Source organism: Salvelinus namaycush, chromosome 5 (assembly GCF_016432855.1).
Source record: "Salvelinus namaycush isolate Seneca chromosome 5, SaNama_1.0, whole genome shotgun sequence".
NCBI lineage: Eukaryota > Metazoa > Chordata > Actinopteri > Salmoniformes > Salmonidae > Salvelinus > Salvelinus namaycush.
In genome coordinates this window covers 39,746,738-39,772,009 of record NC_052311.1, presented here as the reverse complement: position 1 = coordinate 39,772,009, position 25,272 = coordinate 39,746,738, and the positions used below count along the sequence as shown (strand labels likewise).

The following is a 25,272-nucleotide window of genomic DNA, read 5'->3' as shown; positions in this document are numbered from 1 at the left end:
CTGTTCACCTCCTATTGATTGCACTGCGGTTGCAGCTTTACGTTTCAGCAGCACAACAAAATGTTCCGCTGCCTGCTTTATTAGTTGACTGTCTCCTGCATTCTCTCCTTATGAATTAGGTTAAAATGTAACTTTTCATTATTTAGGTAGGGTAACTTCCATCTTGGGACATTGCATTTGGGAGTTTTTGCATCTCGGGTGCGAGATAAAAAAAAAATATATATATATATTTATTATTATTTATTTATTTTTTATTTAAAAAATATTCATAATTCATTTGGGGGGCCAGTTGGGGAACCCTGGTTTAGAACGTTTGGAATTTAATCTCTGACCAATGAATGCGAAATGATTGCTGTCCTTTATGAAGTTACGCGGTTCATGTAAAAATGACCAAATACACTGACACTTTAAAGCAAAACTATTTCTTATGATGAACCTGAACAATCTAAATAAAATCTGAATGATTGAAAACCCCAATCAGCAGTTGGATCGGAGTTGCTGCTTCCACTCCCGTAGGCTACACAACTCCGGTAAAACTCCTGTACAATTGTCTACAGCGCATTTGGTAACAATGACCTAACAATTTACATTGGTTGTCACTCAACTAAAACAGCACTGTGTGCACAGTTGTTATCTGACAGTTGTATGCACTTACATGCATAAAAGTTCGATAGGCTACTAACTGAAGGAGAGGACGCAACAGTTCAGTCACAACAGATTTTTTAAATGTTGTATTTATTTTTGGAATAAAACAATATGAGTAAAAAACATCCTTAGTGAAGGCGATTCTTAACATTTGAATGGGTTTTCTGACCAATGCATGCTTAATTTGGATCGGTTTGTACTGCAACAGATGCACTCATATCTTACGCATCAGTCCCCGGTTCAAATGTTTATTGGTGAGTCATTACATCCCTATTGTTAACCATCATGTTCCGCATGTTCTGTGATGGGTTCCCCATTCATGTAGGTCATGGCCACAGTATGGCTTAACTGCTGACATCACTGAAATGAAAAGCTGCTGTTTGGAGGCCACACAGGTGGCAACAACTGAAAACTTGTAAAGCTGATTCATTGTACAGCTTTTTCTCCTATTGAAATGATATGTAATAAGCGATTTGGTAAATTATTTTGTGAGGGGGCTTGTACAGGATTCATTTCCTTGGACATTTCTGTATTCTGTCTTTTCTGCACTCGCCATGACTGTTTCCTGATTCTGCCTCTTCACAAAAGTGGTTTTGTAGCCTAGCCATGCGTATCCCACACTGTACAGACCAAGCCAATTCCACCTTATCCCAGCCAGCTGAGCCACCCTCACCCAGTCCACCACATTCTCCTAGACCCCCACCCCCATCTCCCGTATGGTAGATTCACATTCCTTGTGATGCCCTGTTTAATAAAGTTCCCTGGCCTAAAGACTACCAACTGCCCTTACTGATCTGCCCTGTGGATGTCTCCTGCCTGTTCTGAGCCTCCTACCTCCAGCTCTGCTGCTCTTCCTCCCGCCTGCCCCATGTTCATGTCCAAGCTTAGGCTGGTCCACCACAGTCAGTCAGGCAGGCTGTAGTGTTGCGGGAGTGACGCTCCAGTTCCCCGCCTGTGCCGCATGGCCACACTCATTAGTGGCATTATTCGCTTGAGCGGCGCTTCCCGGCTGGGTTCCCTGAAGAACGAGAGCAGCTGTGTGGGGTCCGGCCACTGAGCTGAGCCCCCCCCCCCCCCCCCCCCCCTCTCTCCCACAATCCCTCCCACCTCACTGTGCCCCCTGTCCAACGCTGCATGTCTCAGCACCTCTGGGAAGGGCCTGTGGGTCATGCTTGTGGGAGCCAGGGTCCAACAACGACTCCAAAGTGCTGGAGATAAACAGCTGCTGCGCGTTCCCAGGGATGAACACACTCAATGACTGGACACACACACACACACACACACACACACACACACACACACACAAATTCCTTCAATTGACAAGCATTTCGCTTTACCCACAATAACATCTATTAAACACGTGTATGTGACAAATCAATTTTGATTTGATTAGAACTGTATAGAATGTGTGAATAGGTACATTATATATATTTTTTGGTATCTGAGTTTGTTTGTGTTGGGCTTTACAAGTCTCTTCCTGTGTCTTAGAAATCACAGAATGGTGCTGTACCTCCAGTATTATTTCCCCAGCTTCAAGGGCACTGCGGTTTGAACATACCAGTATCCAATTAGATTCTCCAGTCCTCCTCTCACTAGCCTTGACAAAGCGTACAGGACTACACAGAACTGAAATTCCATCTTGTTCCCTCATAAATTACTTTCACTCTGGTTGTGATGGCAGATCTGGGCATTCCTTTTCATGAAACATGGTGTTCTCTCTAGATAACTTCCTGTCACCCATCTACTCACTCAGTGGAATAGACAAAACCTGCACGATGCATCAGTCACATGTCGATGTCCCTGATCCTTTGTTTTTTGATCAGTCCCTTTGAGTCTGTGGGGGTGGCAGGGGTCCAGTGTTGAGGGGTCACAGAGGGTGAACACTGCTGGGCGCCAACATCCCTTCCCCTTTACCTTTACATTACCTGTTACCTTTCTTCCCACCTGATTGTTCCACACCGGCTGGGAGAGAAAACAGGCAGCCATTGTTGTGGTGAAAATGGACTGCTGCTGTCAGATGGGGAGCTGGTGAAATTGCATTTCTGCTTGAAGGCCAGGTTTTTAGGCAGAGTCTGTTTTTGTATTCTCTTTTTACCATAGACCCCAGGCACAAAAGAGCCCCAGCAAGAATTTTTCTAAATCCATAATAGTTTTTACAACAACAGCTCAGGGAAGAAAGAAAATCTATTAACTGTACTCTCTCACCAACAAGGCCTTCAGCTCAAGTACCAGAGTCCCACTAAAAGGAGACATGACCTCAGGGAGCTAGTCTTCGGCTTTTAACACAGCTGGGGTGTCTTTGTGGAGGAAATTAAAATGTTTCCTTTGAATAGGCATCAGAGCTTGGTGCTCGCTGCGTTTTGCCCATTATTTTCTGGTAGTGAGAAATGTTTCCCCCTCTCTTTGTTATTAGTGTACTTGCAAGGACACACACAATTGTATGGAATCTTTACTTATTACTATTATACTATTATATTTTTCTTCCACATGCCTTTCCTACTCATATACCGAAACCGATGGCTATACGTTTAATAGATTGCTTGTGCTTTTTGAGCTGATACTTTTAATTACATTTTTAAGACCAGCATACAATCTCATAACGTCTCTATGACCACAATATTTCAGTATTTAATGGTCAATAGAATTTTTTGAACCACAGCTCGATTTCTAAAGCTGATGACATAGAACTGGGGATTCTTCAATACCAAACGAGAGAACCCATGTCAACTTTGTTAAAGGGACAGTGCAGTCAATAACATGATTTTCATGTTTTCTTAATGATATTTCCCCACTATGAGGTTGAAATAACTTATGATAATGCCATTTTACTAGTGTAAGAGCTTTTTGTATTTGAATTTCAGCATGTTTAGGTGGGATGGAGTTTTTGGCCCACAGCATGACATTACAATCTGATAGTATTATTCTGACAAATGACCATGTCATAATTTATTTGCATAATGTATCCTCGTACTTTGAAGGGGTAAGCGGGGTAGGCTCTAGACTAGAGTCTAGTTGATCCTATCTGCCAATCAGGGCTGTGTATGTAGAAATATTGATATTTGTATCGACATACCGACGCGATCAGTGTGACGACCCTCCCACTCTGTCTGCCGAATTCTTTCTCTTTGCTCTTGTTTTCCTTAATAGGATGTCGGTGGGCGGAGCCGGGAGTGTCGTCAGAGAAATGGGACATACCTGGGCTCGGGTGTGTCCCAGGATAAATGCTCCTCTTCCCCATTTAATGGGGGAGACTCTCTCTCCATGCAGACACCTTTATAGATTTTGTTGTGGTATTTTTGTGGCCTTTTGGTTGTTTGCTTTGGCACCTTTCAACACACCGCATTATCACATTTATGCATGCAAAACACTCACCTACATTACTGATTACACACACCATTGTTAATTGTATCGAGTTCACTTTAATAAATATATTTTGTTATTCCTTGTCTCCACGTTGTCTCCCTTTTGTTACGAACTTCGAGCCGGTTCGTGACAAGCGGGGGCTCATCCAGGATAATATGGTTGGTTCCTAGACATTTTGGCGTATAGCATTTTGTTGCGTTATGATGGACTAATACTAGTGTTGTTTGGCTTACTAGTATGTGTGTTGTGTTTGGGAGAAAACGTGGAGTTAATGTTAAATTCTGTAGGTGCTTTGTTTGCATCTTTTGTTAGTTTTTGAGTTTGGTAGGCCCAGTATTGGTTGCCTTTGTTTGTTTTTTGGTAAACTTGCCACTGCGGTGGATAGTTGTGTGCTGCATTGGAGAGAGTACATTGGTTAGTTTCCAGGCCCCTGCCCAGCCTGGAAACTCTTGTGCTACTCGCTGTTGGGACATCGGTCTGAGGTGAGTATAGTCGGCTGTGTACCTCAGCGGGAGATTTGGATAGGGTAGTGATACTTGCTACCCAGAGCTCTATAGCCTTTTTCCCCTGTTAGGCTTAGCGATGTGTTTCATTTTGGAATACGTTGAGCATGGTTATTTTGTTCTATTTTTGTGTGATGTCTGTGGACTGAGCAGTTGTCTCGGGGCACATCCGTGGCTTGGGGGAATCTGCCAGCATGCTAGGTGGTTTATTTCCTTGCCAACGGGCTACAGTGCGTAATTACCCACCGCAATTCTGCACGAAGACTAGGGTTGAGTTACTGTAGGTTTTGGGGAAGCTCCATATATATATCTCATCTCTCTTCTGTTGTGCCCAGTGTGATTGTCACTTCTCTTGTGGTCTGGTCTATTAGGTTAATATTGAAGGCCAATCTGATGGAGAGTGTTATTCTTGAAGTTACCACTGGGGTAGCCTCTGCCGAGGACTCGCCGTCTCCCCGTAACGTTACAATGGCCACTCCATCTGTTAGTCCTAGTAGTCTTCTTTTTGAACAGCAGAAAGAACTGCTTCTGTTACAGCTAGAGCATGATCGTGAGAAGCTAGAGCATGACCGTGAAAAATATGAAAAGGATTTGGAATTTAAACAGGATTTGGAGCTTGCTAAAATCAAGCTGCAACAAGAGCGACTAGAGCTGGTTAGGGAAGTTAAGCTCTCAGGGGAGAGTTTGCTCTGGGAAGACCCAGATTTACCTAGGGGTCGTTCCTCTTTTGGTCGTGCCCGGGACACATTTTCATATCGTTGGGAACTTACGGTTGTTGCCTAAATTTAATGAGATGGACCCTGAGACATTCTTTTTGTTGTTTGAGCGTGTTGCTGACGCTAGGAGTTGGCCTGATTCTGACTGCACTTTAATGTTGCAGTGTGTTGATTGGTAAAGCGCAGGAAGCATATTCAGCTCTTAGTGTAGCCGACGGTGTCAGTTATGATAAGGTTAAAATGGCTGTGTTACAGATTTATGAATTGGTCCCTGAGGCTTACCGCCAACGATTTCGAACTTTAAAAAGGGATAATAAACAGACTCATGTTGAGTTTGCGCGAGAGTTATCTTCACAGTTTAATCGCTGGTGTTCCGCCTCTGCAGTTATGACTTTCCAAGGGCTGTGTGATCTGATTATGCTAGAGCAATTTAAGGACACAATCCCTGATCATATAGCCACGTACATTAACGAACGAAAAGTAAAGACTACCGCTGAAGCTGCGGTTTTGGCGGACGAGTATGTTTTGATTCACAAAAGTGTCTTTGCAGAGCCCCGTATTTGGAGTGAGTGGGGGCGTTTGGAGAAATTTGGGCCTCGTTCACCGAGATACTTTGGTTCACGGGCAGAGTTCCATTCAACTAGGGTTGAGCCTGACTCCCGTGGTAAAGCTGACTTTGGTCAAGTGTGTCACTACTGTCAAGGTTCAGGTCATCGGGAAAACGAATGTCCGGTTCTCAGGGGGTAAATTCAGTACGTGTGCTTACGTTAAATCTAAGCCTACGGCGTTGGCTGCGCCTGTTCCACATCAGTTCACTCCTGACACATTGTCTCGTGCTCAAGGTGATGTGAAAGTCCATATTGACCCAGACTATTTACCTTTCATTACGGAGGGTTTTGTGTCTGTTAGGAAGTAAGACCCTAATGCCAGTGAAGATCCTGAGAGACACAGGTGCCTCTAAATCGTTTGTGTTGGAGTCTGTTACCCTTCTCTGCTGAGACTGACTCGGGGAATAGTGTTCTAATTAGGGGAATAGTTTTGAACACACTGTCAGTCCCATTGCATAAACTGATGTTGGATTGTGGACTGGTGACAGGTGAGGTTGTTGTGGGGGGTGCGTCCTTCATTGCCTATTGAGGGTATCAACGTTATCCTTGGGAATAACTTGGCTGGTGAGCGTGTATGGCCTGTCGTTTTTCCATCTCTAGTGGTTTCCGCTAAGCCGTCATTTGTAGGGATTCCTGATGAGAGTGCGCAGAGTTTCCCAGAGGTGTTCTCTGCGTGTGCAGTGACACGTTCTATGAGCCGTGGCGACCTGGTTGTTGCTCCGGCTAAGGAGAATACCACAAAGAAATTTGTCACTACTGTCCCTGTTATCCCGTTATCTGTACCCGGCTCCGATCTATTCAAGGCGCAACGGGCTGACCACACATTAGAAGAGTCGCGTGACCAAATTGTGCCTGTGGAACAGTTGGGAGATTGGCTATTTTCTGCAAGAGGATGTCCTGATGAGAAAGTGGGTGTCTCATGGTAGTTGTCTTCTGGGGGAGGCGATTAGTCAGGTTGTTGTACCAATTAAGTTTCGTGAGTTGGTTTTGACAACTTCCCACAATGACGTTGCTGGACATATGGGTGTGAGGAAAACCTACAATCGCATATTAAGACATTTTTTGGGGCCTAGGTTAAAGAGGTATGTTTATAAGTTCATCAAAACTTGTCACACCTGTCAATTAACTGTTAAACCTAATCAAGCTATTAAGCCGGTACCACTGTGTCCTATTCCTGTACTCAGCCAACCTTTTGAGTATCTGATTATTGACTGTGTTGGTCCTCTGCCTCGTTCTTTAAAGGGTAGTAGTTACCTGTTCACTGTGATGTCAGACCACTAGGTTTCCTGCTGCCTATCCTCTCCGGTCTATCACGACTAAGTCTGTGCTAAAAGCTTTGACTCAGTTTCTCTTACTGTTTAGAATCCCTAAGGTCATTCAGAGTGATCAAGGATCTAATTTCACCTCTAATCTGTTTGGTCAGGTTCTCCAACAGCTCCATATTAAACACAATTTGTCTAGCGCCTGTCACGCGCAAAGTCAAGGAGCGCTGGAACATTTCCATCAAACACTTAAGTCTTTGAGAGCTTATTGTACTGAGATGGACTGGGAGGAGGGGTTGCCTTGGTTACTGTTAGCTGCTAGGGAGGTTTCACAGGAGAGCACGGGGTTCAGTCCAAATGACCTTGTGTTTGGACATGGGGTGCGTGGACTTCTATCTGTTTTCCAGGATGACTGGAAGTCTCCCGAGCCACCTCAGTCCCTGTTATCTTATGTGTGTGATTTCCGGCGACGCCTGTACGCCGCTGGTGAAATGGATAAAGAGAAGCTAATATCTTCACAGGAGAGGATGAAAGGCATATTTTTATCGGCGAACTGAGCCTCGTCACTTCAGTCCAGGTGACCAGGTTCTTGCTCTGCTGCCAATTGTTGGATCTTCTTTCAAGCCAAGTTTCAAGGTCCATATACGGTTGTGCGCCTGTGCACTGAGCATTTAAATGGCAAAAGGAGGCTCAGGGAAATAAATAATACAAATATATATTTTGAGTTATTTTAATGAAAAACACAGTGATGATTTAAAAATAAAGTGAAAACGACTGCGTACGGGCTCTAATATGGCTGCTCCCACCTCAATTTTGCCATTCATACAAAATATATTTGCTATTGTTTCAGCGAAAACTTTAACTTTCTAGTTACTGGTGTTATTTTTTGTATTTAGAAAGAAGAAAGCTTTCACCGGGTACAGCAAATGTTTTTTTTTCTCTTGACAAATAAACACAATTTGTACTATAGAAATATTTCCCTCCCAGAAGAGACAATAAATACCATATTGTGCAATGCATTCCATTTATGTAATGGAGCTAGACACTCTTTCTCTTTTTGACATTTTGGTTTTATGTGTTCAGCCTTTTTCATCTAGGACCTTCAGCCATGAGAAAACAATCTATTTATTCTATGTGCCCATATACATGGCATCTCTGAAAGGATACAACTCAACTCTTACCATGTGACATATTGGATAACCCTCTAACTCTGTAGCGTTACAGTTGACTAGATTTTCTGTTTTTGGGGGGCCCCTGGTCAACCCATAAGACCCTTGTTTAAATCCAGGGTTCCTGTTCTACATGTGATGTGGTGTTGGTCTACAGTCAGTCTGGGTAATGTCCATAAGAAAAAAGCTTTTACCCTGGTGGTCCCTTTTATGAAGCTAATCAAGGGTGCTTCTGTAGTTTTTCCCACCACTGCACACTAATGTAGGCAAGCTATGTGGCCAGCAACAGCTTGGAAAGTGTGTGTGTGTGTGTTTTGCATGTGTAGGTTTAACATAGCAGTGGGCTCTTTTGGCCTCAGATGGCAAGAAAGCAGGCTTTTCATGCCCTGCAGTCACAACAAATGTACAAATTAATAAGACATTTGGTGTTGCCCAGCCTTCCCCTTGACTGCCTGTTTACTGCTGTATGACGAGAGCAGTCCTTGGCTCTCCACTACGGTCCCATTCTAAATGGTGAAATTAATCAAACATGCCTCTTACAAGTATCTGCTTCAGTGTTTTAATGTGAGGACACTGCTTCATAGGCTTTTGAGGAAGTATGTCAAATGAGAGGTCATTTATCTTGTCTGTTGATAAGTTAGGTTTTGGAATTCAATTTTTCTTTAGCCTAGCCCTATGCTGTGGCTGGTGTATTCAAGTTTTCAACCATAGTTACAATACTCTGCTCTAGACTAATAGCTACTGTAGTGATTATTCTATGTCAACATCCCGAATATGTTTCATACAGCGCATCAATCCAGTGAGTCTTGTAAATTCAATTTATAGTTCAAAATTGTTTGTGGTGGAATGGCGGTATATTTGATCATATGAATAACCTCTATCGTCTTGACAGATTTGCAATTTATTTTGTGAACAATTGTTTTTATTAGATTACAAAGGCAATACAAAAATGTTTTTTTTTTTTTGCATTTTCCTCATTTTTAACCCCGCCACCCTAATCCCTAGCAACGCATACTATAAAAAATGTGACTCCAACATAACACGTCCTGAAAACAAGCCAACCATTTCCTTATATGAAGGTCATGTGGTGGCAACCAGTGCTGAACAAGTTTTTTGGCAGCAGTCAGCCAAATCTTGCACTGTTTGTTATTCAGCTGCATACCTTATCTGTCATTAACAGAGGAATTTGTTCAAGGGGTACAGTTTTATCAATCGTGTCAGAGAGAATACTGTCCTCCAGAACTCATCAGGACAATCCCATATCATATGTTTATATGTGCCAAGTGTATTGCGGGAACATAGGTCACAGTTTGGGCTTGGAGTCTGTTTTGCATGAAATCTTACAAGTGTTGTCAAGTATGACCAATGAGCTTCAAATGTATAAACTGATCGTTTGGGTTCTTTGAGTGAAATATATTCTCCTAGACATTCTCCCAATCAATAGCCACATCAGTAGTCATATCCTTAAACCCACGCTTTAACAATTGAAAGATCTTTCCGCTTTAGTAATTGAAGATAAGAGTAATTAACTGACACATCAGAATGAATTTTTACATTCCCGTCCAATCACAGGATGCCTTCCCAAACGCATACCCCATGAAGCAGATGCTAAGCTACATGACTGTTTTGCTAGCACAGACTGGAATATGTCCCGGGATTCCTCCGATGGCATTGAGGAGTACACCACATCAGTCATTGGCTTCATCAATAAGTGGATCGACGACGTCGTCCCCACAGTGACCGTACGTACATAAGCCATGGATTACAAGCAACATCCGCACTGAGCTAAAGGCTAGAGCTGCCGCTTTCAAGGAGCGGGACTCTAACCCGGAAGCTTATAAGAAATCCCGCTATACCCTCCGATGAACCATCAAACAGGCAAAGCGTCAATACAGGACTAAGATCGATTCGTACTACGCTGGTCGGATGTGGCAGGGCTTGCAAACCATTACAGACTACAAAGGGAAGCACAGCCAAGAGCTGCCCAGTGACACGAGCGAACCAGACGAACTAAACTACTTCTATGCTCACTTCGAGGCAAATGGCACTGAAACATGCATGAGACCAGCTGTTCCGGAAGACTGTGGGATCACGCTCTCCGCAGCCGATGTAAGACCTTTAAACAGGTCAAGATTCACAAGGTCGCAGGTCCAGACGGATTACCAGGACGTGTACTGTGACCAACTGGCAAGTGTCTTCACTGATATTTTCAACGTCTGTAATACCAACATGTTTTAAGCAGACCACCATAGTGCCTGTGCCCATGAACACCAAAGTAACCTGCCTAAATGACTACTGACCCGTAGCACTCACGTCTGTAGCCATGAAGGGCTTTGAAAGTCTGATCATGGCTCACATCAACAACATTATCCCAGAAACCGTAGACACACTCCAATTTGCATACCGCCCCAACAGATGATGCAATCTCTATTGCACTCCATACTGCCCTTTCCCACCTGGACAAAAGGAACACCTTTGTGAGAATGCTATTCATAGACTACAGTTTAGCGTTCAACACCATAGTGCCCTCAAAGCTCATCAATAAGCTAAGGACCCTGGGACTAAACACCTCCCTCTGCAACTGGATCCTGGACTTCCTGATGGGCTGCCCCCAGGTGGCAAGGGAAGGTAACAACACATCTGCCACGCTGATCCTCAACACAGGGGCCCCTCCTGTGCTCTGATGACTGCACAGCCAGGCATGACTCCAACACCATCAATAAGTTTGCCAATGACACAACAGTGGTAGAACTGATCACCGACAACGACGAGACCGCATATAGGGAGGAGGTCAGAGACCTGGCCATGTGGTGCAAGGACAACAACCTCTCCCTCAACGTGATTAAGATAAAGGAGATGATTGTGGACTACAGGAAAAAGTGGATTGAGCACGCCCCCATTCTCATCGACGGGGCTGTAGTGGAGCAGGTTGAGAGCTTCAAGATCCTTGGTGTCCACATCACCAACAAACTAACATGGTCCAAGCACACCAAGACAGTCGTGAAGAGGGCACGACAGAACCTATTCCCCCTCAGGAGACAGAAAAGATTTGGCATGGGTCCTCAGATCCTCAAAAGGTTCTACAGCTGCACCATCGAGAGCATCCTGACCGGTTGCATCACCGCCTAGTATGGCAACTGCTCGGCATCTGACCATAAGGCACTAAAGAGGGTAGTGCGAACGGCCCAGTACATCACTGGGGCCAAGCTTCCTGCCATCCAGGACCTCTATACCAGGCGGTGTCAGAGGAAGGCCCTAAAAATTGCCAGACTCCAGCCACCCTAGTCATAGACTGTTCTCTCTGCTACCGCATGGCAAGCAGTACCGGAGCACCAAGTCTAGGTCCAAGAGGCTTCTAAACAACTTCTAACCCAAAGCCATAAGACTCCTGAACAGCTAATCAAATGGCTACCCAGACTATTTGCATTGCCCCTCTCCCCTCTCCACACCACTGCCACTCTGTTGTCATCTATGCATTTAGTCACTTTAATTAACTCTACCTACATGTACATATTACTTCAACTAACCAGTGCCCCCGTACATTGATACTGTACCGGTACCCCCACGTGTATAGTCTCGCTATTGTTATTTTACTGCTGCTCTTTAATTACTTCTTACTTTTATTTCTTATTCTTATCCGTATTTTTTAAACTGCATTGTTGTTAGGGGCTCGTAAGTAAGGATTTCACTGTAAGGTCTACACCTGTTGTATTCGGCGCATGTGACTAATAATATTTGATTTGAGTTCAATACATGTATTTCCCCTAGATTATCAACCCCTTTTGCAGACCAGACTTGACTCAAATGCTTTAGTACCTGAAGTAACAGCCTGGTTATGCCACAGAGGGGTATGGAGATGCATCTTCCAGTTACCACCTATTCACTTCTCAACTCTCCTGAAATTATATTTTGTATTGGAGATAATGGGACCATAATATAACATGCATTTCTTAATAGTTATACCAGAAAATAACACATCTTGTAATCTAATAGGAAAAACGAGTTCCTCCTCAATAGTTCTCCGAGAGACTGATGTAGACTGATCGAACCATGATCTAAGTAGGCGTAACTGGAAAAACTGGTGGTAAATATAAACATTTGGTTATGCAATTCCCACATTTCCCTTCGGTCGTTGTAGTAACTGAAACTGAACATTTACAAAAGAGGTTTCAGTTTATGTGACAAAACAAGCAAGTATAGTGTAGAGGATTATTGTACCATCTAAACCACTGTGAAATATATATTCCAATAACCATAAATATTGTATTTTCATCTGTTTGGATGTGGTGTACAAAACCGAAAGTAAAAGACGCAAAAACAAAACTTAAGAACGGGAAGCATAGAAATAGCGCACATAGAACAGATCTATAACACACATTTCTATGTGAATTTGGCCGGGTCGCCATAAAAAGTTACATATTGCAGCTTTAATGCCCAAATAAGTGGACTGGGTTTTAACAGGATTTGTTGAGTGAAGTGACACTTTCTTGGCTGTTTCATTGATCAACATTTAATGCTGATTTATATCCTGACATCAATTTGTAGTCTTCAAATGTGGATAATAAAGATGAGATTGAATTCTCAATATCTATCATATCTAAGAGGATATCATACGTGTATAGAGCTATGAGATGATGATTTAATCGGTATAGGAGAAGCAATTGCATTCTGCCTCAAATGCGGCTCTAGAGAGAGAATGAATGTCGGGGATAAGCTGTCGCCTTGTCTACATCCACGAAAAATAGGAAATGGACTTTATTGTATGTCATTTGTAGACATCATGGCAAAAAGTTTAGCGTACGAACCATATCCATAAAATGCTTTCCCAAACCAAATTTCCTTAAATCCGCCAACAATACTGCCATTTGAGCCTGTCAAAATCCTTTTTGGCATCTAGTGACAGCACAGCGCACGGTGTGTCCAACTGTAGTTTCATGTATTCCGTGCATTAAATGATGGACTTGCGCTATTGAATTTTTGCGATAGTAGCTTGTGTCCACAAATTCCGATATAAATTAAACCTCAATATGAATGCAACATTCAGGCTTGCCTGCTTTCTGGTCCAATTCCTTTCAAGTTTTTTGTAGATATTAAAAATAAAATAAAAAATTCATAAAGAAAGCAAACAATAGCCAATTTTTTTTCTCTCACTTGTGTGAAAAAGAGCTGGGAGTCGAGAGAGTCAGCAGGAGGGGGGCAGACAGGGATCGTGATCGTTTAGTCTGCCCTGGGGACAAGCTCCACAGTGTCACTGCTGCCCATATTCGGTGGCTGAGCAAGGAGGGCCAGGTGGTGGTGCCGAGCGCGGCACAGTCAAGCGTGGACGCAGCGCATGCTGACATTTTGCCTTCCCCGACTGCTGCAGGGGGAGGAAAAATATGCTTTTCCATATGCTTGTGCTCGTTGCACCCCCTTCCCGGGTCCCTGGCAGATGGCTCCCTGAACATTGTTTACCTTCAGTGGCGGTCCCAGATGAAGAATGTGTCCATTGGCATTCCTATTCCGTCCAGTTTTCCCCTCTCTCTTTAGCCAAGGAGCCGGTCGGAATACTCTCTCTCACACACACACACACACACACACACACACACTTGTATAAACAGGTACATTCTCACAAAGCTACATACCCATCTCGTCACATATTCCCCATCGCTTACAGATTCCAGAAAAAAACGTATCGTATTTCTCTAACTTGTTCTCTCATTCTACCAGGAACTACACTGTCCACACTTGTTTGCAATGTGTTGTGTAGTGTGGCCATATGGGCCCCTCCCTGATGTCTGTTTAGTTCCAGACAGACAGACCTCCAGATGTTTCCAGTGTGGCGGTTGGAGGGACAGATGCTTTTGGCTGGACTGGGTTGGACCAACACTCTATTCAATGGTCCCAAGGCGGAACCCTGCCCCGCTTGGTCACAGAGACCATCACAGTGCCAGGCAAAGAACATCCATCTGCCATAAATCCGAGTAATTATCATCAATATTTGATGATTGACATTCTCAGTCGATGTTTTAGCTGGATCACTAACTGATTCTGGGAGACCGTTCACATCCTCAGCCTGCCATAGTTACACACTTGTCCTGATCTCTGTTATGGGTTTACAAACTGGGTCATACTCAATTGTAGTGATGGGGGGGGAATCATGATATTATATTGATATTTGACTAAGTATACATTTGTAAAATACATTTATACTTGGTAGCGGTAGCTAGCGCTAGTCGGCTGTACCTGCGCCAACATGTTTCATCCTATAGCTTGGTCTCCATCTTTTTAAAGTGAGCCAACATGTTTTCAGTACTTATTTCCTTGACTGATCAAAACTAATTTTCTCATGGTCTCTCTTGTCCCTCTGCAGCAGACATATTCTGTATAGTGAGCAATATGTTTGGAACATCAAATCGCAATAAAATCACAGTATCGAATCGCAATACATATAGAATCATGAGAATCGCAGGGAGCATTTCATCAGGGAGCATGTGCAAGGCCTATTTTTGTTTTTTGAGGAGAGAAAGGGTGGGCAGGAGGGTCGGTTGTTTTCACAATGAAAACTTTGGGTTAAGGATAATTTTGTCCATGTCTCTCTCACCTTGGCCTTGTCATGCTGGGTCAGAGCCAGAAGCGGACTGGCCTCATTGGCTTGGGGATCAGGGCAGCAGCAAGGGGTCCACTGCTAACTGAGCCGTCTGTCTGGAAGTGCTGTTGACAGATACCAGAATACATGATCCTGAGTCCTCAAGGTAGCTTAACCTCCTCTAACCAAGCACATGCTGGTTTGGTTTACTTATGGTACATGCAGCTATGGCAATCTCCATTTAATACCATTTATATGATGAAATAGGTAGGTACTGCAGGTAGCCCCGTATCCTGTCACCCAAATAATAACAATGTCATATAATTATAGTCATAAAGATAATGTCACATACTGACATTGAGGACCTAAGATGATCACATTTCTCATGTCTTCCCCATTTTTAGAAAATTTCAAATCAACAGAGAGAGACTGACAAAGGCATGGCCACCCACCTTTTCCCCTCTCTGGTAGTCGTGTAACACTGATTAAGGTACACATGAGAAGTGTGCGTTAATTCACGGTTAAGCAGCTTGCTGTCTCCCGGAGCATGAAAGAGAAGGGATAAATTGTGTAAGTGGTGTGAGTTATGAGTTAGGGGAGGGGGGAGGGGCAGGAAGGCAAACAGGCACAAAGGGTGCTTTCTCTCATCTCAACAGCCTTGGGTCCTCTCACTTGTTTTGTTCATTAATGCCTAATGTGACGGAACAGCACTTGTCTCTCCCTTCACAAATGACACTAATGACAACAGAATAGGAAAGGATGGCCTGTAACGTTTGTACTAGGTCCTAGCATGACAGGTGTATAAAATCAGGCGCACAGCCATGCAATCTCCATAGATGAACATTGGCAGTAGAACGGCCTTCCCTGAAGAGCTCAGTTACTTTCAACGCCGCACCGTCATATGATTTCACCTTTCCAATAAGTCAATTCGGCAAATTTCTGCCCTGCTAGAGCTGTCAACTGTAAGTGCTGTTGTTGAGAAGTGGAAACATATAGGAGCAGCAATGGCTCAGCCGCGAAGCGGTAGGCCTCACAAGCTGACAGAACGAGACCGCCGAATGCAGAAGAGCGTAGTGCGTCTGTCCTCTGTTTCAACACTCACTACCAAGTTCCAAACTGCCTCTGAAAGCAATGTCCGCACAATAACTGTTCATTGGGAGCTTCATGAAAGGAGTTTCCATGGCCGAGCAGCCACACACCATACACAATGCGAAGTGTTGCCTGGAGTGGTGTAAAGCTTGCTGCCATTGGATGCCAGGAGAACGCTACCTGCCTGAATGCATGGTGCCAACTGTAAAGTTTGGTGGAGGAGGAATAATGGTCTGGGGATGTTTTTCATGGTTCGGGCTAGGCCCCTTAGTTCCATTGATGGGAAATATTTATGCTACAGCATAAAATTACATTGTAGATTCTGTGCATCCAACTTTGTGGCAACAGTTTGGGGAAGGCCCTTTGCTGTTTCAGCATGACAATGTCCCCGTGCATAAAGCGAGGTTCGTACAGAAATGGTTTGTCGAGATCGGTGTGGAAGAACTTGATTGACTTGCACAGAGCCCTGACCTCAACTCCATCGAACACCTTTGGGATGAATTGGAATACCGACTTCGAGCCAGGCCTAATCCCCCAACATCAGTTTCCAAACTCACTAATGGTCTTTTGGCTGAATGGAAGCAAGTCCCCGCAGCATCTAGTGAAAAGCCTTCCCAGAAGAGTGGAAGCTGTTATATCAGCAAAGGGGCGACCAACTACATATTAATGCCCATGATTTTAGAATGAGATGTTTAACGAGCAGGAATCCACATACACTACATGACCAAAAGTATCTTCTGCGTGTGTTTGTGTGTTTTTGTGTTTGATTTCATCAAGACAACCATGTATACTTAATGATGTCAGATGTGTCAAGAAGAAGTATCTTATCACTCTTTCGCCTCTTAGGGGCCCGATTTGCACTGTGTTTCAGTGAGAAAGGTTCCTGACTTTCCTAAAGTGTTTCTTAGCATTCCATCCCCCTCGTTTTGTAGATAAGAATTTTGTAGAGAGATGTACTTAGTTTGTCTCAGCCAGCCATGCTTTGAGTGTTAGACTAGTGCACAGAGCTGTCAGCCTCCTGACTACTCCCCAACTATAATCCCTCAGTGCTTGTCCCTGCTGGCCTGCTCTGCACTGACGACTGCCTCCCTCCTTGCTGAGTTGGGACGGTCATGGAGGAGTAACAGCTGGACCAGAGAGCCGTCTCTCCCAAAACAGCGGAAACTTCTCCAGCTGTCATCTGCTCTCTCCCATATGGCCCATCGCTCCTTCCAGCTGCAGCCCTGGCCTCCCGCACTTTAACCCACTTCCACTGCAGAAGACCATGTTTGCAGTTTGCTCCGGTGTGTGTGTGTCTGTGTGCTGCTGGGACCGGGACCGGCCCCCACTAAGAAGCTACCCCAGCACATAATGGGTTGAATGCAACCCCTGTCTCCCTGAACAAACTATTAGGCTCTGGTCTCACAGGAGATTGAGAGACACTTTAGGTGTTGTTTTTCTCTGGCGACCTCGGAGAACTTGATTCGTACGTAAAGTTTCAAAATGCCTTTGCTGCACCAAGCTACATCGATACAGACAAACTCTCTTGCAAGGTGACACCATGCGGGGGAAAAAAACGTATCACATTTTCACTGCACTTGACATACTAAACGAACAGTAAGCGCATCTTAGCTAAAACATTAGTCAGTGCATATACAGTGCATTCGGAAAGTATTCAGACCCCTTGACTTTTTCCACATTTTGTTACGTTACAGCCTTATTCATAAAAAAATAAATAAAAAATCCCTCAAAAAAAACAAAGCCACGAGTTCGAAGCAATTGTCCGTAGAGCTCCGAGACAGGCTTGTGTCGAAGAACAGATCTGGGGAAGGGTAACAAAAAAATGTCTGCAGCATTGAAGGTCCCCAAGAACACAGTGGCCTCCATCATTCTTAAATGCAAGAAGCTTGGAACCACCAAGACTCTTCCTAGAGCTGGCCTCCCCACCAAACTGAGCAATCGGGGGAGAAGGGCCTTGGTCAGGGAGGTGACCAAGAAGCCGATGGTCACTCTGACAGAGCTCCAGAGTTCCTCTGTGGAGATGGGAGAACTTTCCAGAAGGACAACCATCTCTGCAGCAATCCACCAATCAGGCCTTTTATGGTAGAGTGGCCAGATGGAAGCCACTCCTCAGTAAAAGGCACATGACAGCACGCTTGGAGTTTGCCAAAAGGCAACTAAAGGACCATGAGAAACCAGATTTTCTGGTCTGATAAAACCAAGATTGAACTCTTTGGCCTAAATGCCAAACGTCACGTCTGGAGGAAACCTGGCACCATCCCTACGGTGAAGCATGGTGGTGGCAACATCATTCTGCGGGAGACTTGTCAGGATCGAGGGAAAGATGAACGGAGCAAAGTACAGAGAGATCCTTGATGAAAACCTACTCCAGAATGCTCAGGACCTCAGACTGGGGTGAAGGTTCACCTTCCAATTGGACAGCGACCCTAAACACACAGCCAAGACAACGCAAGAGTGGCTTCAGGGCAAGTCTCTGAATGTCCTTGAGTGCCCCAGCCAGAGCCCGGCCTTTAACTCGATTTGAACATCTCTGGAGAGACCTGAAAATAGCTGTGTAGCGACGCTCCCCATCCAACCTGACATAGCTTGAGAGAATCTGTAGAGGAGAATGGGAGAAACTCCCCAAATACAGGTATGCCAAGCTTGTAGCGTCATACCCAAGAAGACTCGAGGCTGTAATCGCTGCCAAAGGTGCTTCAACAAAGTACTGAGTAAAGGGTCTGAATACTTATGTAAATGTGATATTAGCAAACATTTCTGAAAACCCCCGTTTTTGATTTGTCATTATGGGGTATTGTGTGTAGATTGATGAGGGGGGAAACTATTTAATACATTTTAGAATAAGGCTGTAATGTAACAAAATGTGGAAAAAGTCAAGGGGTCTGAATACTTTCCGAATGCACTGTACATTTCACCTGTTTAACACGTGCATTTGAAAATGTCAAGTACTCATTAGCAATCGAATACAAAACCATGAATCGAGTGCTCGCGTCCAACTCTAATCTACAGTTGAAAATGTCAAAAACCTTTGTATATAGGAGTAAAACAACTTTTCCTTTTTGTGCCTTGCAGGAACAACATCGAAAATGATCAAGCTTAGAGAGGAGCCCAGCGACTATGCAGACCAGTCCAGAGGGAAGAGTCCGGTCTACAACAGCACACTGGTCCCTGTCAAAGGCATCAACAACCTAGGAAACACCTGCTTCTTTAACGCAGTTATGCAGGTGCGGTCATTATGAGATTGGTTTGTATACCGTAAACATTGATGAGGCTGCTTATGAAATGCAACCGTCGGGATAAGGTCATGTCGAAGAGTCTTTACCACTGGTGTAATTAAGGTCATTGCATACCTTAGAGTACTATTTATAACTTGTCAGTAATGTCCAGATCAACTAGCCCATGTCAGCTAACATTTTTGTTGCTCGGTTTGTTAGCCCGTAGATATTTTTGTAATGTTTGAGTCACTCAAATATCACATGAATAAACATTAGACATGGCAAAATGTATAGAATTGCAAGAAAATTAGCTTTAAACCTGCAAAATGTTCTCTGCACCTCATGACAAAATGTGTAGAATTGCTGGAAATAAGCTTTAAACCTGCAACATTTTCTCTCCCTCAACAACCCTGGTCTAGGGAACAGTGTACTGTAAACATGGCGGCTGGTCAAACTGGCATGTCAAGTGCTGCTCCTCCCTACAGTAAAATACCATAACATACCAGCCTGGGGCTCCCGAGTGGTGCAGCATTTCAGTGCTTGAGGCGTCACTACAGACACCCTGGTTCGAATCCAGGCTGTATCACAACCGGCTGTGATTGGGAGTCCCATAGGGCGGCGCACAATTGGCCCAGCGTCTTCCGGGTTTGGCCGGTGTAGGCCGTCATTGTAAATAAGAATTTGTTCTTAAAATCAACAACACATGAAAGGCTTGTATAAATGTCTTTACAATACAGCAGTATAGGCAAGAAGAAGTTATGCATATATAGTACACAGGTATTCTATATGCGTATGTGTGACTTCTATCCACAGGAGAATAGGACTGGTATGGAACACGTTCTCTATGTTCCAGTGTGTGTTGTCTGTCTGGTCTTGGGGAATTGAAACTTACATTCCCTTCCCGTTTTCCGCCATTTTGTTAATCACCTGGAGCTCTCTCGTGATTGAAACCAGACCGAACATTCTTCCTTTACATGTTTTTTTCTCTCTCTTTCTATTCTCATTGGCTCCTTCAAAATTACAATTTTGCTGGTGAAACAACATAATTGTCAGAGAAAAAGCTCACACTGCTGAAGCCATTGTGTCTTTTCCATAGCAACTGTCTTCATTGCCAGGATGTGACAAAACAACTGTCGTTTGAAAGGGAAGAAAGAGATGATGCAGTAATATGATGGGACAATGGTGGCTCTGGGCAATCCCTTCTGTGTTTCAGTCACAGCTCATCGTTTCTTTGGAAAGGGCTTTTTTAGCGTAATGATATTTAGGCTAACACCCGCCAGTTTCTCAGAATTAATCGAGATGTTTTCAATTGTAGACTTTCCAGTTTTACCAATCATTTTTTTTGCATTTGTAATATTTTAATGTTTTTTATTATTTTTTGTGAAGGGATGATGAAATAAAAAGGAAGAAGTGCAGGAAGATGTTAATTCATGATTCTTCTAACTGATAAGAAATGATTCTGTCCTGTCCATGCAGGTGAAAAACGATGATGACTAAATTAACGGTAATGGGTTAATAATGGCTGATTTCTGTCCATCAGAATCTGTCCCAGACTCACATGCTGAACGACCTGATACAGGATGTGAAGGAGAAGGGACACAAGCTGAAGATCTGCCCCCCTGCCGAGTCAAATGTGGTACGTTCCACACTCATGTGCTTGGTATAGTCCAGTCCACCACTATAGTCTTATACTGTACATGGCACAGGAAGTCACTTATTACTGTCTATATGGGTGGTTCTTTTTATTATTAGCATAACAGGCTATCGTAAATATCCCTTGAGTCATGTTGTAGCCCCCCACGTCTCCAGTCATCTGTAGAATGCAGTCAAGCCCCTTCAGGCTTTCCATGGTAGTGCAACACTCTGTATGAAATACATGCCTTGTCTAACACTCATATGTTCTCTCGCTCACTCTCTCCTTTCCTTGGGTTGTCCTTCAGGGGGCATTGATGGTGACTCTGCCCAGCCCAGAGCCCCTGACCTCGTCCATGTTCCTCTTCCTACACAACATGAAGGAGTCTGGGAAGGGCCCTGTCAACCCCAAGATCCTTTTCAACCAGCTCTGCCAGAAGTAAGACTATGTTCTGCATTAATCTTTATTTTATGTGTTGGCCGTCTTACAGCATTAGTGTTGATGGTGCCGTAACCCAGTATTGGCTATTGTATAGGCATGGGTGTGGACTTAACCTGCTTCCTGTGCTGGTCCATGCTAAAATATTTTGAATGAAAAGAGCATATGAGGGCTGTCCTGTAGAGTGCCAGAGGAGGCACTACAGACCTGTAAAAGGTTGGCTAAAGCTTTCATAGTTATATTCTCTTTAATTGTGTACTAATGACAAACTTGATCACCAAGAGATATCAATAGTTTTTATTACCATCAATTCCTTACTTGATTGATGGAATCACCACTGCGCAACATTGTAGAAACATTGTGCTGTGGTTGCGGCGTCGGCGATGCATCAATGTTAGACACACAGCCTCATATGCAGACAAGCTGCCCTGCTCCCTAGGTTAGAGGTTAGTGTGGCCCAACTGGTCTGGCACTTCTCCATTGCCGTGACAACAGTCAACCAAACAGTACAGGCAGAGGCCACAGCTCTTACCTGCCCTGTTGTCAAGCTGCCATGGCGACCACTTCAGAGAAGAGGTTGTCTCAACCTGCTGGACCCTACCATCACCGGGTCCATCCAGTCTTCAGTCCACCCTGCTCCCTAACGCTGCTCAACACTAAACCATTAACACCAACGCACTCCACACAGAACGAACCGTAGACCTCACTGCACAAAATGGCTCTGATGCGATCTGCTTCCAGCTGCAATCAAAACAGCATGGCATGTCCTTGTTCTCTTTAACACGCCGCACCACCTGTGTTCGTGTTTGAACTTGAGGATAGTAAACCGGCTGAGTGGCTGGCCCGGCCAGCCCTCCCAGTTTCATGGTGAACGCTTATGAACACGGTCACCTTTGAACATGCTGAACGGCTGGTTAGGTCTCTCTTTGAACGTGTGGTGAATGGTTGGTTGGCTCTTGTTGTTGGAACATGGTGAACGGCTGGTTTGGCCCAGGCTGGCTGTAGTGTGTGGGGCCTGTTGGGTTAGGTAGGACCAGGCTCTGTACAGTTGGCCGTGTCTGGGTGGGATGGGGAACGTTCGGGTGGCTGGAGCGCGGAGACGGTTGGCCGCCTGGGTGCCTCTGGTGTGTCCCGGTACCCGGGCTTTTATCTGCCCAGGTGTATGTTTTTTTTAAAACATTTTTACATTTTAAGTCATTTAGCAGACGCTCTTATCCAGAGCGACTTACAAATTGGAAAGTTCATACATATTCATCCTGGTCCCCCTGTGGGAATTGAACCCTGGTCCCCCCGTGGGAATTGAACCCACAACCCTGGCGTTGCAAGCGCCATGCTCTACCAACTGAGCCACACGGGACCGTGTGTGTGTGTGTGTGTGTGTGTGTGTGTGTGTGTGTGTGTGTGTGTGTGTGTGTGTGTGTGTGTGTGTGTGTGTGTGTGTGTGTGTGTGTGTGTGTGTGTGTGTGTGTGTGTGTGTGTGTGTGTGTGTGTGTGTGTGTGTGTGTGTGCAATGCCACCCCTCACCTGGTACCACCTCACCCTGCATTGCGTATGCACTCAGCCGGGCATACACATAGGCACAGCATGCACGTACACAACATACATTCACCCAGTAGACCTCATTTCATGCCCTTCCTCACGCTCACTTGCGCATTACACAGACCCATGCCTGTATTCAAACCCTTCTTCCATGCACACATTCACTCGACACATACAAGTGCACGTGCTACACACCTCATCCCATGTTTTTACGCACACATATGATTTGCCATCGTTCTCCCGTCCTTCGCAAACAAGCTCTACATCTCTCTCCTCATTCTGTCTGTAACTGCATGTCAGTGGGGCAAGGGTCAAGAGTAGCTCCTCTATACAGGAACATTCTCCTGATGCTGATAATGATATTTCTCCTGCCGCGTGTTGACCTTCGGGATGTCTAAAGCCATATACACACTAGGCTGTGTGCATGTCCAATCCTCGTCTTTATTACCCGAGGTCTCCTAGCTCAGTGGCGTGTTGCCGGCCCTGACCTGAGAATGTGCACCCTAGTGCTTTACAACACACTGGTTGGTTAAACTGGCTACTTGTGTAGGACCCCACAGTGTGTGTGTGTGTGTTTTTTTCTTTGGTATTTAAGACAGATTGAGCCTAGTGTGTTGTTGTGTTCACCCTTGACCAGCTGAGTCACTCCCTGTCTGGCCTGCTCTTCTGGTTGCCCCACTATACCCAACGCCAGGCCCCCTGTGCCAGCTGGACGAGTCAGGCTCGGACCAGCGCCAGTCCCAGTGGTTTGGAGGGTCAACACCACACACACTGTTTCTGGTGCCAGTGAGAGACTCGGCTTGTACCCAGACCCACCACTAGGCCTATGCTGCTGTGGTGGGGGATGTGTGTATGGCGCACGAGAGGGAAAAAGCTCTCCAATTTATTCTGATTAAAAAAATAAAATAAAAAATGTCATATGACTTTGGGCAGTCATTAAAGTTTCATCTAGAGAATCTTGCCTATGCTTACACAGGAACACTTTTACCTCCCTTTTTCCTTACACTAGCGTTCAGTTATGAAATAATACACGCACACACTTGCACAAATGCACTCTGCGAACGCGCGTACACACTAACTGACCTTCTTTCATGACTTGTAGGCTATTTTTTTTTTACCAACCTGTGTGTAAGTCCAACGCAGTAGGAAAATAGTAGGGTTCAACAATGAGCAGGCAGCCACACAAAGGCACATGGCCACACAGGTCTGAACATGCATGGCAGATCTCCTGCCGCTGAAGCGTTGAAGAGCAGGCGTTCTCGCAAGGAAGGTCACATTCAGCTGGTCTCACAATGCCTGATATAAATCATGTCCACAGACCTCCAGCTGCCTATGCAAGGCATTCATTGTATTTCTGATGTTACGTATCACGCTTTTTGTCTGTCCTTGTGAGGAATAGTCTACATGTGCATCAAAGCTGAGACCGAGCGATTGAGAAACAGCTTCCATCTCAAGGCCATCAGACTGCTAAACAGCAATCGCTAACTCAGAGAGGCTGCTGCCTACATTGAGACCCAATCACTGGACACTAAGAAATGGATCACTAGTCACTTTAAACAATGCCACTTTAAGTAATGCCACTTTAATATTGTTTACATAACTTACATTACTCATATCACATGTATAGTGTGAGCCTAGTGTGTTGTTGTGTTCACCCTTGACCAGCTGAGTCACTCCCTGTCTGGCCTGCTCTTCTGGTTGCCCCACTATACCCAACGCCAGGCCCCCTGTGCCAGCTGGACGAGTCAGGCTCGGACCAGCGCCAGTCCCAGTGGTTTGGAGGGTCAACACCACACACACTGTTTCTGGTGCCAGTGAGAGACTCGGCTTGTACCCAGACCCACCACTAGGCCTATGCTGCTGTGGTGGGGGATGTGTGTATGGCGCACGAGAGGGAAAAAGCTCTCCAATTTATTCTGATAAAAAAAAAAAAAAAATGTCATATGACTTTGGGCAGTCATTAAAGTTTCATCTAGAGAATCTTGCCTATGCTTATACAGGAACACTTTTACCAATGATGGTATCTTATACCATCTACTGCACCTTGCCTATGCCGCTCGGCCATCGCTCATCCATATACTTATATGTACATATTCTCATTCACCCCTTTAGATTTGTGTGTAGTTGTTGGGGAATTGTTAGATTACTTGTTAGATTTGTGTGTATTAGGTAGTTGTTGGGAATGATTAGATTACTTGTTAGATATTACTGCACTGTTGGAACTAGAAGCACAAGCATTTCGCTACACTCGCATTAACATCTGCTAACCATGTGTATGTGACCAATAAAATGTGATTTGATTTGAAAAGATTCAATACACTCATAAATGTAGGAAGGTGGGGGAAAAAAGCTGCATTCGATAATGTGGGTATGGCAGAAGAGCGAGACGTTGTTAAGAAATAGGCCTAGACTTATTAGAAGGAATGTCTTTCATAGTTGATTGCATGTGGCACTGTGACCCTGTGAATGTGATTACATATGAGGCAGGGTGTTCTGTAAGTCAGATAAGTGTTGATTTTTATGT

At 44.5% G+C, this 25,272-nt stretch overlaps 1 protein-coding gene across 4 annotated transcripts in view; it reads left to right on the top strand.

Annotated features, from left to right (window-relative positions):
• Positions 1 to 25,272, top strand: part of LOC120048263 (ubiquitin carboxyl-terminal hydrolase 45-like) — a 45,836-nt gene that overhangs the window by 5,621 nt on the left and 14,943 nt on the right. For all 4 annotated transcript variants that reach the window (XR_005476996.1, XR_005476997.1, XM_038994107.1 and 1 more), the window contains exons 6-8: positions 18,996 to 19,147; positions 20,679 to 20,774; positions 21,079 to 21,209. Coding sequence is in view for 2 of the 4 variants with exons in the window: in XM_038994107.1 (XP_038850035.1) it covers positions 18,996 to 19,147; positions 20,679 to 20,774; positions 21,079 to 21,209 (379 nt within the window). In the remaining 2 variants the exon portion in view is untranslated. The remainder of the gene's footprint in view (positions 1 to 18,995; positions 19,148 to 20,678; positions 20,775 to 21,078; positions 21,210 to 25,272) is intronic.